This window comes from Phascolarctos cinereus, unplaced genomic scaffold, assembly GCF_003287225.1.
Source record: "Phascolarctos cinereus isolate Bilbo 61053 unplaced genomic scaffold, phaCin_HiC Scaffold_1;HRSCAF=81, whole genome shotgun sequence".
Taxonomy (NCBI): Eukaryota; Metazoa; Chordata; class Mammalia; order Diprotodontia; family Phascolarctidae; genus Phascolarctos; species Phascolarctos cinereus.
The window spans coordinates 24,601,012-24,619,982 of NW_027555514.1; the positions used below are offsets into that span (position 1 = coordinate 24,601,012).

At 41.2% G+C, this 18,971-nt stretch overlaps 1 protein-coding gene across 8 annotated transcripts in view; it reads right to left on the minus strand.

Annotated features, from left to right (window-relative positions):
• Window positions 1–18,971, minus strand: part of RBMS3 (RNA binding motif single stranded interacting protein 3) — a 1,402,476-nt gene that overhangs the window by 48,962 nt on the left and 1,334,543 nt on the right. For all 8 annotated transcript variants that reach the window (XM_078151263.1, XM_078151264.1, XM_078151268.1 and 5 more), the window contains one exon: window positions 15,835–15,945. In XM_078151263.1, coding sequence (XP_078007389.1) covers window positions 15,835–15,945 — 111 coding nt within the window. The remainder of the gene's footprint in view (window positions 1–15,834; window positions 15,946–18,971) is intronic.

Sequence of the window (18,971 nt, forward strand, 5' to 3'; positions counted from 1 at the left end):
AGTTTGGTTTTTTCCCCAATTTTTCTTTAATTTATTCAGAGAGGAAAATGAATTTCTTTTGGTAACACTTTCCCATACTCCACATTTCTCCTGTCTGGAGAACTTCTTCCTGATGGCTAGTCCAAATCTTTCCATCACGATTTGCTTTGGTTATAGTCAAACCAAACTGGACTACAGGTCCTCCTGAACTCTATATCACCCTGTATGCTACATTCCCTATCTCTGTAACTTTGCATAGGTTGTCCTCAATGCCTTAAAATACACTCCCCCCTCCCTTACCTCTGCCTCTTATTATCAGTAACATCTTGAACTCTAATGGATGGTGATAGAAGTGCTAATTAATTGACTGAAGGGAATGAATCAAAATGTTGGCAACCAGAATAGTGAAGGGCCTTGAATTCCTTCCATTGAAGATCAATTGAAGAAATGAGGGATATGTTCTGGAGAAGAGAAGCTGTCTTCACAGTCACATGGAAGAGGGATTAGACTGTTTTTCCTGTTCAACTGAAAAAAAGGTAGCACAGAGGTGAAAGTTGTAAAGGGGTAAACTGAGGCTTGATGTCCCAAAATGCTCTCTAACAGAACTATTTAAGAGTGGAATGGGGGAGATGGTAAGTTCTCCCCTCATTGGAAGTCTTCAGGCAAAGATTAGATGGTCACCTAATAGGTTTATTATAGTGAAAATTCTAGTAAGGTATGGGTTGGACTGGATGGTGCCTGAGTTCTCTTTTAACCCTGTGATTCTGAAAGGACCATTATGTGACCTTCAGTTCTAATCTGGGGATATTGGTCTTCTCCCCTCTCCTCTTCCCCCTGCCAGATGTCAAGAAAATAACTTGTGAAAGAATTAGGTGGTATACACAGAGCTTCATTTTTGAACTGGAGAATCAAAGCTTTCCCAAAGACACATTGCTCAGGCAAATTTCAGTCAATCTGGTAGCTTCAGCTTTACAGAGAGAGAGTTGGACAATTTACCTCCATAAAACTAGTCTGACATATTTGCTTGGTGGCAGGCAGGGAGATCTCCATCACATGTCTCCACTGCTTTTCCTTTTCCTCACATTTCTATCACAGCCCTAGGTCAGCTCTTGATAGTCACACCCTTGGATGACTATGATAACCTCGGAATTGACCTCAGTCACAGAATCTCAGAGAACTTCTGTGTTCACTCATAGCTAGTGGAGATCCTCCTTACAGCTATTCCTCAACAAGCGGCCATCTTGCCTTCGTCTGAAGAATTTTAATGAGGAAGAAATTCATGACCTATGAAAACAGGGCTTGGGATCCATCCCACTCTGAGACAGCTCTGATTGATCAGGAGATTTTCCCTACTCAAATGGATCTCTTCTTTCAATGAGGTTAGTGGTGACAATGACAAAGAAGGTAACCCATCCGTAACATCTTGTCCTCTGTAGCTCTTGTCCACATCCTCCCCTTGGTTCATCACTGGCTCTTGCCTCTTTGCAACTTCCATCAATCATTCCTCATTCTGCCCAAAGTCCTCTGTCATGTAACAGACCCACAAACACTTGAAGCCAGCTATCACATTTCCCCAAGTGATTTCCTTTTCTCCATTTTCTTTCCTCTTCCAGAGTATCCAATTAACTTTCCTAAAACTCTGCTTTCAGCAGATAACCTCCACTCCATTCATTGAAAACTTTATATGGTTCACTCATGTCTGCCCCATAAAATACAAAATGCTAAAACTAGAAATATAGAGCAGGGAGGTTCCTTACGTTAGACTAGTAGTTAACATCTACACCGTGCTTTAAGGTTCACAAAGAACTTTACAAATATCTCATTTTATCCTCACAACAATCACCCTCATTTTTCAGATGAGAAAATTGAAATGGAAAGAAGTTGAATAAATTGCCCAGGGTCACGCAACTAGTAAATATCCAAGGCAGAATTTGAACTCAATTCTTTCTGACTCCAGGTCCAAGATTCTTTAGATTAACTGGCTCCTAGCATCACAGTGGGCTGTTGATTAAAGTGTTTTTGCCACCTTTGGTGATCTGACATTGTCTTCTAGAGCACTGCTTCTGGAGGCATCCTGGAAGGAAAGCTTCTACTTCATGGTTTGCGTGGACAGGTGCCAGATGCTATAGAGAAAGCCTCTTATCCAGGGGTGATCTGAAGGAGACAGACACTTGAAGACATGATGGGGAAGGCCCTTACAGTGAAAGATAAATGGTACTTTAACGAATGGTGACATCTAAGGGGATCCATGAGAAGATTTACAGCTGCAGCTAGCTTCATGTTCCCTCCTGGCACATCTCCCCACAGCCTAAAGTTCTTCCCTGGAGCCCAAATATGATATTTTCCCAGAATTGCAGGGACCCTCAAGCAGAGGGTTCGAAAGAACACTCGCTCTTCAGCTGTGTGGTCAAGCCAGCAGGGTGGCTGCAAGCCCGATGTTCTTTGCTCGGAAGCCACGAGCTGGTTGCCAGACTTAGCTGCCCAGAAGTCTTGTGGAAGCCCTATTTTGGGGCTTGGTTGTTCCCTTGGGTTCTCTGGTGGACTCTTTGGGGTTTGTGTTCTTGCCATATGACAAATGATGGCATCAAAGGGCTCAAATGTCTTCACCAGACTGTCACCAGTATGTCTAACCAAAAGAAAATAAATCCTTTTTTTTGTTTCTCTTTTGCACCAAATTGACTTTGAAAAGTAAGAGGAAGGTAACTCAGAAGGAAATCCCAAATTTCTTTCTCATATACCTCTTCTTAGTAACTTACACATAGGATATATTTCTAAAATATCTATAGCTATAGACATAGTTCGTCAATCAATCAACAGACATTAACTAAACATCTACTGCGTGGAAGGAACGTTTTTAGACTTTGAGGATACAAAGACAGAAAAGTGAAACTTCTGGCCACCAAGGAGCTTGCATTCTGTCCCTAAAGAAGACTGTGCCCCTGATATTTGCAAAATAAACTCAAAATTGAACCCTCACAAAACCGTGAATCTCCAGAAATCTATTGATCTTGTGATCATTTTTCCAACCTAAACAAACTTCCACCATGCAGTTATAACACTGGCAGCTTCCTTCTCCTCTCCTCTCTACTTTCTTTCCCCCTTTTCTTCTCTTTTCCTCTCTCTCTTTCTTTCTTTCTTTTTCCTTCCTTCCTTCCATTCTTCCTTCCTTCCCTTTTCCTTGAATAAGAACAATGTCTTTGAGAAGGCTGAAGAACCTGATTGTCACCAAGAAATTAAAATGGATTTCTAACTTTTAGGATCACTACAAAGGCCTGTTGGGAGAGGTTAAATCAGTCTGGATGCCACTCACTACTTCTATCAAGTTTTTAAGAAATTAGAATTTTCTTGTAGAGACCTTCACTGATAAGCAGTCAACTTGGCTTTTGGATTAAATCTTAACCTGAAATAGTTTAGTCCAGTGAGAAAAACTTTAATTGGCATTATAAAAGGTGATAAGGAATTAATGAGACCTTTCCTGGGATTACAAAACAAAAACAAACAGAATGTCCCTACTACTAAAACAGTTCTTCGCTAGCTGGGGGCTCAGTAGTTAGAAGGGTGAGACTTAGAGTCATGAAGAAGTAAGTTTAAATCCTGCCTCAGGATTTGCTCACTTCATGACCCTGGGCAAGTTATTTAACTTTTCTGGGCCCCAGTTTTCATGTCTCTAAAATGGGGATAATAATAGCACCCAGAGCTGTTGGGTCAAATGAAAAAAATATTGGTAAAGAGCTTTTCAACCTTAACGCACCAAATAAAGCTACTTAACATTATTATGGATGTAGAATGTGGGACTAGTGCTGGAATTGGATTCTAGAAAAAAAGGGATCTTCACATCAAGCCTGGGAGGTAGGTGCTATTATTATCTTCCCCATTTTACAGAAGAGGAAGTGAGGCCAACAGAAAATAAGCGACTTGCCCAGGGTCACAAAGCCAGTAAATGTCTGTGGATGGATTTGAACTTGGATCTTCCTGACTCTAGGCTCTGTGCTCTGTACACTCTAGCACCCCCTTCTTGCCTCTCATAGGGTCCCTCGGAGGCTCTAATAAAACAATGCATATGGAATCCTCTGAAAACTGTTATTGTTAGAAGAAAGAGCATCATGTGATAGGGAAAAAAAAAACCTAAAGATTCTATCATCTTAAAAATGGAAAAGAATTAAAGGGATCAGCTGGTCTAGCCTTCTACCCTGAGGCAGGGGAGGTGCAATAATAAAATGATTTTTTTATTTTAAAATCACTTTGTATGGATTCTGTATATAGATAAGATAGGTAGATATCTATATGTATCTATATCTATAATATACATACATACATACATACATATATATACATTTTATTTACTTCTCTGGCAACATAAATCTTATCAGTAGAATATAATCTCCTTGAAGGCAGGGGCTATCCCACTTTTGCCTTTATATCCCTAGTATTTAATAGTACTCGAAACATGAGGCAGTTAGGTGGCATAAATGGATAGAGAGCTGGGCCTGGAGTCAGGAAGACTCATCTTCCTAAGTTCAAATCTAGCCTCAGACACTGACTAGCTGTGTGACTGTGGGCAAGTCACTCAACCCTGTTCACCTCAATTTCCTCATGAGCTATAGAAGGTAATGGCAAACCACTCCAGTATCTTTGCCACAAAAACCCCCAATGGGGCCATGAAGAGTTGAACATTGGGGGCAGCTAGGTGGCGCAGTGAATAGAGCACCAGCCCTGAAGTCAGGAGGACCTGAGTTCAAATCCGGCCTCAGACCAAACACTTGACACCTACTAGCTGTGTAACCCTAGGCAAGTCACTTAACCCCAATTGCCTAAAAAAAAAAAAAAGTTGAACATGACTGAAAAATGACTGAACAATGATCCATGGTAGATGCTTAGTAAATGCTTGTTCCCATAGACCAGTGCCTGGAACTTAAAAGACACTTAATAAATGCTCATTGACTGATTGATTGATCTTATGAATGAAGCATTAGCACCATGAGTTTCACCCATCACAAGTCCTCTTTCCCTGTTTCTTACCTGTGAAATCTCTTATCCAAGACAGAATTTCCTAACGAAATGTCTATCATTTTAGGCGGCACAGTGGATAGAGCAGTGGGAAAATCCAAGTTCGAATCCTACCTAAGAAACACACTCACTATGTGGCACTAGACAGTCACTGAACCTTTTCCATATTCAGTTTCCTCATCAGTAAAATGAGTAGTCTTCCTGACCACTCAGTTCCTTCTAGCCTTCAGCTTATGACTGTCAGGTTTTGTTTTGCTCCTAATGTCATAGAACCATTGTGAAATGTGGTTTTCCATTTGGGTCCCCCAAAGATGTTCAACGTGATGATTGTTTGGTGGGGTTAAACCTCAAGAACAAAGTAATGCATTGAACTTTATGAAAGCAAAGCAAAGATTTCACAAGTCTTCCCTTATCCCCTTCATCGTGTCTTGACTATTAAAAAAATTGAACTTGTGATTTTATTCATATACGGTAAAGGATTCCCTCTACAACCAAAGCACTTTTCCTGTAGCTGACAGTCTTAAGTGACTTGCCCAGGGTCACAAAGACAGGATGTTTCAGGGGTGGAATTTTTCTAATTCCGAAGCTGCTTGTTTCCGACTACTAGATTTCCACCAATGTCTCAATCACATCTTATCTCAGGAAGAAAAACATCATCTATACTTTCTTTAGAAAGTTTAAAAACCAACCCCTGAGAAAAGAAAGAAAGGGGTATCATGAGACTCACCTCCTCAGCTATAAATGCAAATAGTGAATTGAAATTGCCAGCCAAAAAAAAGCCAGAGAGCTGAAAGGTGAATCTCTCTGTCTCTGCTGTTCTCTCAATGGACACTTAAAATGCAGTGAGGTGGAGAGAGCCCTATGCCCTCTATGAGCAGGATTCTTTCCAAAGGGTCTCTGAAGGGTAATTATGGGGAGTGGTACTAATTCCCAGCTTCTTCTGTTAATTGCAATCACACAATGGGCCATTTTCAAACAATCACCCTGGAGTGCTCTTAATAAAAATAGTTAATTTTAAAATAGGGTTGCAGTATTTGCTGGATGACAAAAGGACATTTTCTCAGAACCTTTTTGTTACATACACGGAAAGAAAAATTAAGAAACTATTTCCAGGATGTGTGCATGTGTGTGTGTCTTGAACCACTATTTCATTTAATAACTGCTTAAATGCATATCTTCCCAGATCTTTTGCACTTTTTTTTCTGGCAGAATTAGCTCCAGCTTCCTCTGCTCCCACTCTGTTGATTCACATTTTCAGCATTTGCTTCAACCTCATTGAGCACTTTAGATCGCATTTTTCCTGGATAAAGAGTTAAGGAAATCCACAAGGCCTTTGTGAACCTTTACAGGGTCTACATCTGTGAGCTGGTGATGGTGAACACTCCTGCTGCTAGTCCCCAAATCCCACTTTCATTTTACTTCCTTTGTTGCTTATTATATTCTTTACTCTACCTGCCCATTTCCATAGGAAAGATAATTGGGAAAAAAATCGATAAGCAAAATGAGAGAGCCAACATTGCCACCTGATGATATCAGAACTGCAAATGAGTAATGGGAGAGAGTTGAACCTGGAAACCACAAGAGAGCAGGTACCTAACAAAGAGAGTAACAGACAAGATCATCTTTGTAAAGGGGCCATTGTTACATCATGGGAATCTAGTGATGCCACAAATCACTGGGGGGCTTAGAACATTCAAATAGGACTGTTGATAAGAAATCCCTGGCATGAAACTCTTTCTCTGACTGGGTTCTGGTGACATTGTAAACCATTGGTGACTGAGGACTGAACAAATGGAAAACTAGATAAGAGGCTTGTAAAACAAGACTGTCAAGCCATTTGGAGGGTCTAGTGACATCTCAGCTCTCAGGTGGCCTTTGCAGAAGCTTACGAAGAAAGAATAAGAAATTAAATATAACAGGTCTTAAATTCCATGGAGGGGATCCTGTTGACATAAAATCAAGAAAGCAAAGCTAGAAAAGTCTGCAGGGTCAACAGAGACCTGGGATGAAATAGATATGACCGTTGAGCAAAATTGGTTTCTTACAGTGCATGTAGATTTTTCTATTAGAAAACAGAGGAAAAGTTGGAAGCAGCTTGGCTACTTGAGAAGAGGAAATAACCCCCATGCTTTTTGCTTTCGAGATTGGTTCTATTGGGGTAGACAGTGGTTCCTGTGTGATTGTATGTATAGACTGTGACTGGAAAAAAGGGGATAGTAGGTTACTACATTGGGGGCAATTTTACCAGTGCAGGACTACAGATGAGCAGTCTCCTCTCTTTGCCTGGCTCAACTGGATTACCAGAGTTCGGGGAGCAAGATGGCAGGAGAGGGCACAGGGAATCTCCTCCCTTCCTCTGTTACTTTGCAAATGGAGGTGAGCTGGCAGAGATTATGACTGAAATCCTCCCTCCTCCCCAAGCTAAAAAGTATTACAACAGTCACATTTCACATACATTCTCTAACTAGAGGACAGAGAGCTTCATTAAAAAGGGACATAGCTGGGGTATAGCTTTGTTCACATGGCATTGTGGGTAATATCTTTGTATCCCCAGAGCCTAGCTCAGTGCCTAGCACATAGTAGGCATCTAATAAATGTTTGTTGATTGGCTGATTGTTATCGTTGTTGAAAGAATAAGAACAAAACCAAAACCTTCTAATTGGCAGAATACTCTGAAAGACAGAATCAGGCTGGGAAGTTTAATTTTCTAAAAATACTAGTCTTTCAGGATGCCAATCAAGGGTTACCTAAAAATAAAATTCTGACACTAGATCAATTGGTAAGAGAGGTAAGAATTTGAAAATAGAATTAAAATGTGTAGGCAGTGATTTACATATAATAGCAATTCAACAGATATTTGTTGAAAGAATAAATAGAATAATTTTAGCCTCCTATTTTAAAGTGCCATATTGATGCCAATACAAGCCTCATCCCTAAAATGAGATATCTTAGAAAGAAAAAAAATGATATTTCAGTTCTCATTAAGATGACATTTTGCCAAATTATAGTATGCCAACGCATTTGTGATCTCCTGGGTATGGGTCCTCCATCTCCTGGTGATGGAGTCAGAGGGTCTGGGGTCAAATCCCTTCCTTGTCATGACCCGTGCAACCTTGGCCCAGTGTACGTCTTTGGGCCTCAGTTCCTCATCTATAGAATGGGTAGGTTAGACTAGATGGTCTTTAAGATCCTTTCTAGGTCTAAATATATGATCTTGTGGGCCTTTTGATCCTGTGAAATTCTTATGGATAGCTTCCCATAAGCCTTCATTAGATAAGCAATGCAAAATGACCACATTAGATTGACTGTGAGCATTTGTTCTATTTCTTCCAATTCAAATAACGACATTTGACTTTATTTTATTATTTAATTATCATCATGATCTGCTACTTGTCTACTGAGCATAATCAAAGGTCACACTCATGTAACTTACGTTGAGACCAATGCGGTAGAAATGAATGCTGTCATCTCCAAATACCTGAAGAGCTTCATTTCGGTTAAATCCTTTACAAAGCATCTACGTGCAGTGAGCTAACAGAATATCTAAGTAATGGTCGTGATCATCAGTCACCCAACCTTTTCAAAGAGGTCTCCGAGCAAAGTCTGGATGACGGACGAGAGGGTGTCATGAAGGGGATGCTTGTGCAGGTTTGCTATTGACTAGATGGTCCCTGGGGTTTGTTCTGACTCTGAGAGTCTGATTATATGAACCAGCTGTCACTATCCAGGACCTTGGTGGCAATTTAAGCTTACTTTGTCAATTGCTAATGAATCAATGTAAATCAACCTGTTATAATGAATAAGAGAGCAGGATTTGTGTTAAGAATTGGGAACAAATCAAGCCCCAGATTGATGCTGATTGTATGATCTTAGGCAAATCATTTAACTTCAGGGCTCAGAGGATTCTAATTCCCTAGGGCTGTAAGTTGTAGGGCGGGGATAGACCAATCTGGTCACATTCTAACTTGTGTTAGAATATGTCTGCACCGTGTCTCACATCTGTATTCTTTCTACTCACGTAGTCACCACTCTCATTCCAGCCTTGGACTATTATAAGAGCTTCTTAACTGGTCTTCTTGCTTTCTGTCTCTCACTTCTTTAATCCATCTTTCACACAGATGCTAAAAAAATCTAAAAAGCACAGTCACTTCCCTGTTCAAACACCAGTAATGGCTCCCTACTGCCTCTAGGATTAAGAAAAACTCTTCACCTGGACATTTTAAGTCCTTCACATTCTGGTCCCAGTCTATTTTTTTTCCCTAGCTTAACTAACATGTATAATAAATACCAGGCTGTTTTCAAAGCCAGAAAGAGCTGGGTTAGAGTCCTACCTCTAACTCATTCTGGTTGTGTGACCCTTAACCTCTCAGTAGTCTAGAAACTCTCTAAGACCATGTGTTGAAGAGCAAATACTGTCCTTCATTGCCAGAGGTCATTTTAACACCAATGAATTGGCACATTGCAGTCCTTCTCTATCTTCCCCTCCCTCTTCCCCTTCCCCCCACCCAAATGAAATCATGCAGCCTAATTTTCACCACCTATTTCTTGATTAGAAATTAGGTGAGAGATAGGCTGTCACATTTCAACTTCAGGGCACACATTCAGCAGGAGGACCTTTGGGACTTGGCAATTGAATGATCCCTGCTTTACAATGTGCTAAGAAGTACCACCCTTAAGCACACTAAGAATCACATTCTGCTTTTTCTTTTTTTTTTTTAATGGAAACAGCTTAGAATTCTAGAATCCCAGAGCCAGTAAAAGACCCCAGGTTTCATCTAGGATCACAGTTCAGACCATAAAGCTGGATTTATCTAGGTCAGCCCCGTAATTTTACAGATAGGGAAACTGAGGTTGAGACATGAAGTTATTTAAACAATGCCATAAAGGGAATAAGTGGCCGAACCAAGATTTGAACCCAGATCCTTTGACTCCTAGTCTTTCTCCCTGATGCCATTTGATGCTGGGCTCACACCGAGGCACAGCTGAAAGAGTCCTTAGTTTGGAGCCAGGATACCTGAGAGTAGAATGAGCACCATCATAGGACTTGCAATCTTTGCAGGAGGGTAGGACAGAAGACCACCTTGCTAAGCAAGTTATTGGCATAAAGCAGGGAAGCATTTAGCCTACTCAAAACTAAAGACTTAGACCCTTATCTGAACAATCACTGGAGTGGCCTACCTTCCAACAATGAATATGCTAATTATCAATGATTCCTATCTTTTCTCCTCTGCTTTCTCTCTCTCTTTTTTTATTTGTTTCTGCTCCCTACCTTAGCCTTATTGGGTGACACTGCGTGTAGCCCCCAAACTCTTAGATCTGAGCTCTAGAGAGGACCTAAAGACGTCACCTCTTCTCGGCTTTTACTTTAGGTGGCACTTCCATGTCATCAGTGAAGTAGACAAGATACAGAGTGACTTGCCCAATGATTTGTCGTTGTTCAGTTGTTTCTGACTCTCGGTGACCCCATTTGGGATTTTCTTGGCAGAGATACTGAAGTGGCTTGCCATTTCCTTCTCCAGCTCATTTTACAGATGAGGAAACTGAGGCAAACAGGGCTAAGTGACTTGCCCAGGGTCACAGAGCTAGTAAATACATGAGGCTGGATTTGAACTAAGGTCTTCCTTAGTTCTAGGCTTAGAATTCTATCTACTGTGCCATCTAGCTGCCCTGATCAATGACACACATCTAATAAAATTGAATGTGTCTTAAAAAAAACCCATCACAAACTCTGCCATTTACCACCTTGGGCAACTCATTTACCTTCCCGAAGCTTTAGTTTCTGTATCTGTAAAGCAAGGGGACTGGACTAGATGACTTTTAGCACTATTGATTATATGACCCAAATGCCTATTCACTAATGTTAAACTGATCTTCCCTCCAAAGAGAGTAAATTAAAGAGGTTCTGGGATTTGGAGAAAAATAGCTAAGACCAGCCATAAGGCACTTGGACATCCCTTCACTGATGACTTAACTTAGGGGAAGTATGGCAGAGCCGCACAAGAAGACTCCCAAAGCACATGTTGTAGCTTGGCTTCTATTAAGCCAATCCTGCTGCCCCAGGTCTCTAAAGTTTATCTCCCATGATCCTGCCCTGCTCGTCTTTGTCATCCAGAGTCACTGCCCTGGGTACTAAATGCTTTCCTCTTTGATGTCCTGCTCTCCTGCCTTCCCTATCCACAAGAATCCTACCCCAGCTTGCTCTTTTTGGCTTTCCTTGATACTTCCCTTTATGACCAGTTTCCATCTCCCATAGCTTCATTCATTCGTCGGACATTTGCTGTGCTCCCTGAAGTTAGGGATTGTCTTTCTTGCTTATGTTTGTATTCTCCACTTGATACAATGCAGGACATATAACAGAATGATTGCTCAACCAATGCATTTTGATTCCTTGATTCCTTGATTTCCTGATGCAAGCAAGGCACTGTGCTCTCCACTGGAGATGAAGTTGTTTTCTGCCTTCATAAAACTTCTCGTACCCCCTGGCATTGAGTGAAGTCTAGCTTCCTCTCTATGGAAATCACATCTCTTGGCATCCTCTTCAGTGCTGGAAGCTTCTTCTTTTAATCCCTTACATCCTCCCCCTCCCTCCCCTTCCACAGCCTGTTAGGAAAAGGAATCAGAATCACTCACCTTCCAAACCTTTGTCCTGCCATTATCAATAAATAACCTGGTCCTCTCCTGATAAGAAGCATCAGCATTAGATTATTTCCCCAGTTCTTGCTGCTGCAGTCTACTGACCTCAGGGATTGTAAATTTCTTGAAGACAGGGACTATCTTTTGCCTCTTTTTTTGTCCCCAGCATATAGCACGATGCCTGGCACACAGAAGGTGCTTAATAAATGTTTACTGATTGATTGACATCTAGGACTTTAGGTTCACAATCATCCTTTCCATTCTGTCTTCAGACTCAGATACCCATGTTGATGACCCACTAGAGCTTGGCCTCTCAATTACCTAACCTTGCCCATTTCTATGACTCGTACCTCAATGCCCTGAAGTGGACAGAGCACTGGACTCAGGAGGACCTGGGCATGAGTCCTGTCCCGGACACTTACTAGCTAATGTCCCTCTGCCAGGCAAACCGTGGGATTTCTCTGGGCCTTAATTTCCTCATTTGGAAAATGAGGGGTTTGGACCAGGTGGTCTTTAGGCTCTCTTACATTTTAGAACTATGTTCCATGTTCATAGATACTGTGTTCCCAACACGCTTAGCCTTGGATGGCAACCACTGTCTGCCTTCTCTACCTATTCCTGAGTTACCTGGCACTGTGGAAGGAAATCAAGACATTCTGTTGTCTACCTGCGCTAAAAATGATTGTTATCTAACTTTAACTAGGCTCTCAGTGCCTCAAAGGAAGTATTTTATTACTCTCTATCTGATTCTCTATGGCATTCACCACAGCAGCCATTCAAAACCCACTTTTGTTGCCCTCTCTCTAAGTAGATGGCTTTGCTATCATGCTTTGCTAAGCCTATTGAGGATGACATGGAATTCTCTTGGCTCCTTTGCTTTATACCTTAGAACCTCTGCCTGCCTTCGCCTAGTCTCTCTGACTTTCCCTCTGGTCTCAGAGGATGATATGGTCCTTTTCTTTTTCGAGGATAATCCCTGTCCTTGCATTCTGGATCCCATCCAATATCTCCCTTGAAACTTGGCTCCATGGATCACCCCTATACTTCCATCTTTCACCTTTACCTCTCCTGCTAGATTCTTCCACTCTGGCTTCAAACATGTTCAAATCTCATATCCTAAATAAAAATGAAAACCTCTGTCACGTTCCCAATCTCCTGGCCTTATCACCCCCTCAACCTATTATGTTCTTTCCCTCCTCCACTTTACTGCCAACCTTTCAGAAAAAAAAAAGTAATCCGTTCTCACCATCTTCCCTTTTTATTCACTCATCAATTCCCTCTAATCTGACTTCCATCCCCAATAGACTACTAAAACTAATCACCCTCCCTGTGATCATCAGTCCCTTTTATTTGCAAAGCCAATGGCTTCTCCTTAGACCTCATTCTCCTTGACATTTCTGCAAGATTTTACACTGTGGATTCTCCCTGGTTTTCCTCCCCTACCTGGATTCTTTCTCTTCTCTCAGCATCCATGGTACAATGTCTCCAGTGTTCACTTTCAACCTTTTGGACCATGACTTCATGGTTTTCCTTTATGGCTTTCCCTTTCTCCTCCCCCTCTCTAAGATATCTTTTACTTTCTTCTCTCTTTTTTTTTCTCATTGCTCCCACTGAATTTGCTTATTTGCTTCCGTAGCTTCACTTATCACATTCATGTGGACAGCTCCCAAAGCTATCCTGTCAAGCCCAGAACTCTCCAGACCTTTCCCCTGAGCCCCAATTTTGCTTGGCTGTCTCACTGGTACTAGTCTCAACTTGCCCCCAAATGAACAAATCATTCCCCAACCCCTGCCAAATCTTGGCCTACTTTCCCCAATTTCCATCATTCTCTTTATGACTACTATTCTCCTAGTCATTCAGATTTGAAATGTGGAAGTCACTTTTGACTCTCTCTCCCTACCTCATTCCCCCTTCTACTCCTTACTTTCTGTCCAATCAGTTGCTAACTCTTGTCAGTTTCCCCTCCATTAACATCACTGGAATCCATGCTGTCCTTTCTATTCCTAATGCAAATGCAAGGATTCAGGCTCTCCTTACTTCTTGCCTAGGCTAGCATAACAGCATTCTAACCAGTATTCGTGTTTCCCGCCTCTCCCTTCACCAATTCAACCATACCATTGTTGCTGAGCTAATCTGTCTAAACAACCATAGGGCTACCTTCAGTGACTCCTCATTGCCCAGCAAATAAGATACAAACCCCTTAGCCTATCTTGAAGAGTTTCTATAACCTGGATCCAATTTATTTTTTCAACCCTTTGTGGGCTCTGTACTCCAACAAAAAGGGGATTCTTCTCCACTGCTAGCTATGTGCCAAGCACATAGTGGTAGAAAAAGGGAAATAGTCCTCGTTCTCTAGGAGAGATTTAAGCTAGAATGGATCTTAAATGTCCTTTAATACAATTCTCTAATTTTGCAGATGGGAAAACAGAGGCCTAGGAGGTCAAATGATTTTAATAATACCTGGAATATAGAAGTTCTTAATAAATGCAAGGTGATTTATTGACATAACTGTGAATCAAAGGAAAACACAATGTTTCAATAATCAAAGTTGCAAATGGGTATAAGTAGGCTGCAGTATATTACCCATAATGACTTGCATGTAAGACATGACTTTTTTTTTGAATTGGGACTTTTGCTTTTATTTGTGAATGAGGAACTCTCTGACGTGGAAATTCCCTCGACCGATATTGTTTGGCAACTTGTGTGTAACTTATAGTCTTGTTGTTCTGTCTGGGGCCCTGCAAGGTTAAATGATTTGTCCATAGCACACATCAAAGACAGGACTTGAATACAGGGCTTCCTGATTCCTAGGCTAGCTCTCTGTTCAATGTGCCATGCTGTTTCTTGGCATTCATGACGTCATCCAGGAAATTGATGAGGGGTGTGCACCATGTAGAGATGACAAGGGACGGACAATGGGAGTGCTCTACTAGTATTGCCCCAAAGTCACAAATCCCAGAGAAAGAGCTCCAGCACAGTGGGCAAGTTCTTTATGGATGAGGAAGTTGGATCCATTGGAAATTCTGATGGATTCAGAGTCAGAAGACCTGGATTTGAACCTCAGAACTGCCACTTACTAGTTGTCTGATCTTGGACAAAGTCATTTAAACTCCCTGGGCCTCAGTTTCCTCTCCTTTGAAATAAACCCTTCCAACTTCAAATTTACAACCCTCTGAATTATGGGAGGAAATAGGCAAAAATTACCAAGGATAGGGAGGCCTGCATGGGTTTTGTGACAAACACTGTTAGGAGTCATCCTTCACACCTGTACCTCCATGTTGAGATGAAGGATGCATCAAAGTGTTGGGATATCCAAAAGTATTGCTAGAAATTAAATCTCCTGCCCCTACTTTCTGGAGGTTGTGGGGAGGGAGGATTCCTTTCTAGAACAGTATTTTTTTTTTGATACAAGTCAAATCAACCTGGATTTATTAAGTGTCTACTATATACTAGACATGGAACTAAACATTGGAAACCTTAGCTCACTGAAGGCTTTGCTCATGGGGCTATTTATAACTCAAGCAACTAGATAAAACTGAGGCTGAAATAGAAGGTTATTTTACTACGTATTTTTTTTTTACTAGGAAGAAATTCTACCGGCAGAAAACATTCCCTTTGATTCAATAAGCAAACATCAGCTACATTAGTTTCCCTCCCTTTTCAATATCCCCAATGTCTCTATGGTCAAGAACAGAGGTAAGTAATTCTAATACCATGATGTTCAACAACTTTTTAGAAAATTGATTTACACTTTTAAAGGGAATGAAAATTGTACTATCCACCTGTCACATCCTGGCTTCCTCACTTGTGAATAAAAGAAAATGATGTATTGACTGTAGTTTGAAAAGGGATGGGGCATGAAACTCAAACACAGGGAAAGAGCAGAGAGCTGTGAACACTAAAGGATAAAGGATCCTGCCTCTATTAAGAGCACACATTTTCCTTTTGGCAACAGGAACTTGACATATGAAATGATCATAAATGAAGGTGACTGTTTACCTTTTTCAGTTTGGGCTCATGCACACACATATATAGAAAAGCACACACATGGAATCATGCCAAGAGTTTGATGATGTCATACTGGGATCTTGAGAGATGCTTCACTAAATGGGATGGTATGAACAGAGTGAGTTGGGCTGTTACCAGAGAAAACAGTCTATGCCTTATTGGGGTCAAAATATGAGAGCAACCATGGATTGGAGGGTAGGAGCTTACCGTTCCTGTCGTGCCCAAGGAAAGATGGTTCATCTGTTGCGTCAGGGGGCCCATCATGCTTGCTGGCTGCATTGACATAGTATGGTCCATTGTTGGTGTTATCACAGCACCCTACAAACACACATCATTGCCGTCTCAAAACATGCTCCAAAAAACAGGGAGAAATGGGGTTTCTTAAATACAAACAACATCAGCTAAAAGCCTGTCATGTCAAATGTGTGTATATCCTACAGACAAGAAGAATAAAGGCATCAGTTATTTCCATTTTTGATGAGGCCATTTTGTGCCTATTCTAATTATGTAGCTTCACTGACTTCATTGCTTCTGACAAAATAATGCCCGTGGGTCTGTGGTGAGCGTGTAACTATATGGTGAAAGATGCTTGCCATTAACATTTTCAGAACTCTGTGGAATGGACTGACTCACAGACACTGTATGTATTCCCTATAGGTTTCCTAGACATTTCAAACCTTCAGCATCTGAGAAACTTGATCCCTGATGGCAATTATCTCAGCTTTCCTGCTATTGAATGAGGGTCCTGAATTATGACATTTTCCCCATGATTAAACTTGACTAGCTGTTGACAGTCACAAGGTCAGCTCCCATTGAAAAAAGAAGGCTAACATAAACCTAGTTCTTCAGGAGATTTCTTTGCTCAAGGACAGAAGTAAAAAGCAAAATATAAAATAAAAAAAAGAATTGGGCAGCAGAGTCCCTGTTGTCTACTGGTCACTCCCTCCCATTCATCAAACTTCTTCCTATGCCTTTGACCTGAGCAGACAAAAAGATGGAACTCTATTTGATCCTGTTCGATACTTGGGTGAGACAAATGTTACAGCAAGTCAATTGACCCTCATTCAAGTGCTTTGGACACTCAATTCATAGCACATACCTTTCAGATAATTCCCCAGGCTACCTAGCACACATTTGGAAGGCACTCAATAAATACTCCCAGACTGAGGGATTCATCTGTCAATACCTGGCTACAAAGAACTGTGATTTCTTCAGTGAGGGTCCTTACCCCATTGATGCACAGTGCAAACCTTCCTGGATTTTTTTTTTTTATTTTTGGTTGCTGTGATTGAAAAATCCATCCGCTCACAGCTGCCCTTCTGGTAATGAGCATTTCTGAACTCAGCTAGGCTGGTCCTTAGACAACAGAAATGCAATCTGTTCTCTGGTCAATCCCTGAAACATTTCCAGCTTGGAAATATTTTGTACTGGTCTTCATCCCCTAGACCTAGAATGCAATCTATCCTCACTGCTACTTCTCAGAATCCATAGTTTTCTTTCAGCCTCAGCTCAAGCACCAGCTTCTACATAAATTATTTCCTGATTCTTCAGTTGCTAGCTTCCTCCTCAAAGCATCTCTTATCTGTTGTGTGTACTTACATATGTATATATTGTCTTAATCCACTTTCCTCAATCCAGATCACTAGCTCAGCTTAATAAATGTTTATTATCTGATTGTTGCGCTAAAAGTCTTTAGTGAAAGTGAAAGACTCATATATTTGTAAATTGATATAGTCAGAAAAGGATGTTAGAGAGCATTTAGAGCAATCACTACATTTCACAGGTGAAGAAGAAATTGAGGCATAAGTGCATAACTTGCTAAGTGTTGGTGTTATTCATGTATGTACTTCTTACTACATGGTCATACAATAAATAACTTATTTTCCCACTTATTCTCCTCCTCCTCCACAAAAGAATATGGGCCTATTATCATACCACAATAAGCAATTTGGCAGTGAATAAGCCAGGACAGATGAGTGTGGGTGGCAGTCTCAAAACACAAAACAATTACCATAAGCAAATGTCTCCTGAAAAGCTTTTGCTTAAGACTGTAGTTTGTCACCATGTTTTCCATACCAAAGCCCCCTCCTTTGGCTGATACAGTCAGCTTCCCACTCTGCCTTTTCTTTACTTAAAAAAAGTACAAATTCTCTCTCTCTCTCTCCTCTCTCTCTCTCTCTCTCTCCCTCTCTCTCTCTCTCTCTCTCTTCTCTCTTTCCCTCCCTCCTTTTCTCTCTCTACCTCTTTCCCTTCTTCCTTCTCCTCCTTCTTTCAATCTCTCTCTTTCTCTTATCATCTCCATCTCTCTCCCCCACATACAGCCACACATGTACACACACATATAAATACACACATATGTGTGTGTATATATGTATATATAAAATTTTCCAAGTTAAGTTCTTTAAATGTCTTTCCCTTAAAAATTTCCTTTGGGTATGATATATATGTATAACTGACTAACTGTATATACATACATTCTCTCTCTTTCTCTCTCTCTCCTTGTGTGTGTGTGTGTGTGTCTCTCCCTCTCTCTCTCTCTCTCTCTCTTTCTCTCTGTGACATTGCTCATAGGTGGCATGGAGAGATAAGATCTTGAATCTGGCCCATCTTTAGGGAGAGTAGGAAGTCTTGGTAGTTCTAGTGACTTAATTGGGGTCATTGCTAGGCAGGTAGAACCCAGAAGCCATACTGGGCCGTATTTCTTTTAGTATCTAGGAAGGGTATTGAGGTAGAATTATATTTATGTGCCACCCCTCAAGTACCCACCTCTACTCTGGGGTCAGAATGAAAGATGCTTCCCTGGTTGCAGATGATAAGGAATCCCTCAGCCTAGGCCCTTCCTACCAAACACTGTCCAAAAGACCAACACAAATAGTAAGCCTCTTTATCAAAGAAAACAGCAAACAAATAAGACAAGTTATGCACATTAGACTATAACAAAGAATATACAAGAATCAATGAGCTCTTCAACAGAGTATGAGATCAACCGAGGAGAGAGAGAGAGAGAGAGAGAGAGAGAGAGAGAGAGAGAGAGAGAGAGAGAGAGAGAGAGAGAGAGGGAGAGGGAGAGAGAAATAGTCTCTCCGGGGGGAAGTTTGCCTTCAGCAGACTCTAGGATTGCAGGCACCAGAGGTCAAGTGCTATGGGGGGGGAGGGGCAGCTTCCCTACATATCTGTAACTCCAAGCTCCAGTCCAACATTGAAAAGTCTACTCTTTGCCTCTCCGTTGGTGGTCCTCTCATGAGGTCCTCTCTCAAAATATATGGTCAACCAACCGAAATCTTTTCTCTCTCTTTATGCAGCATCATGGGTCACCATTCTCTAAGCTAATAAAGAGTCATATC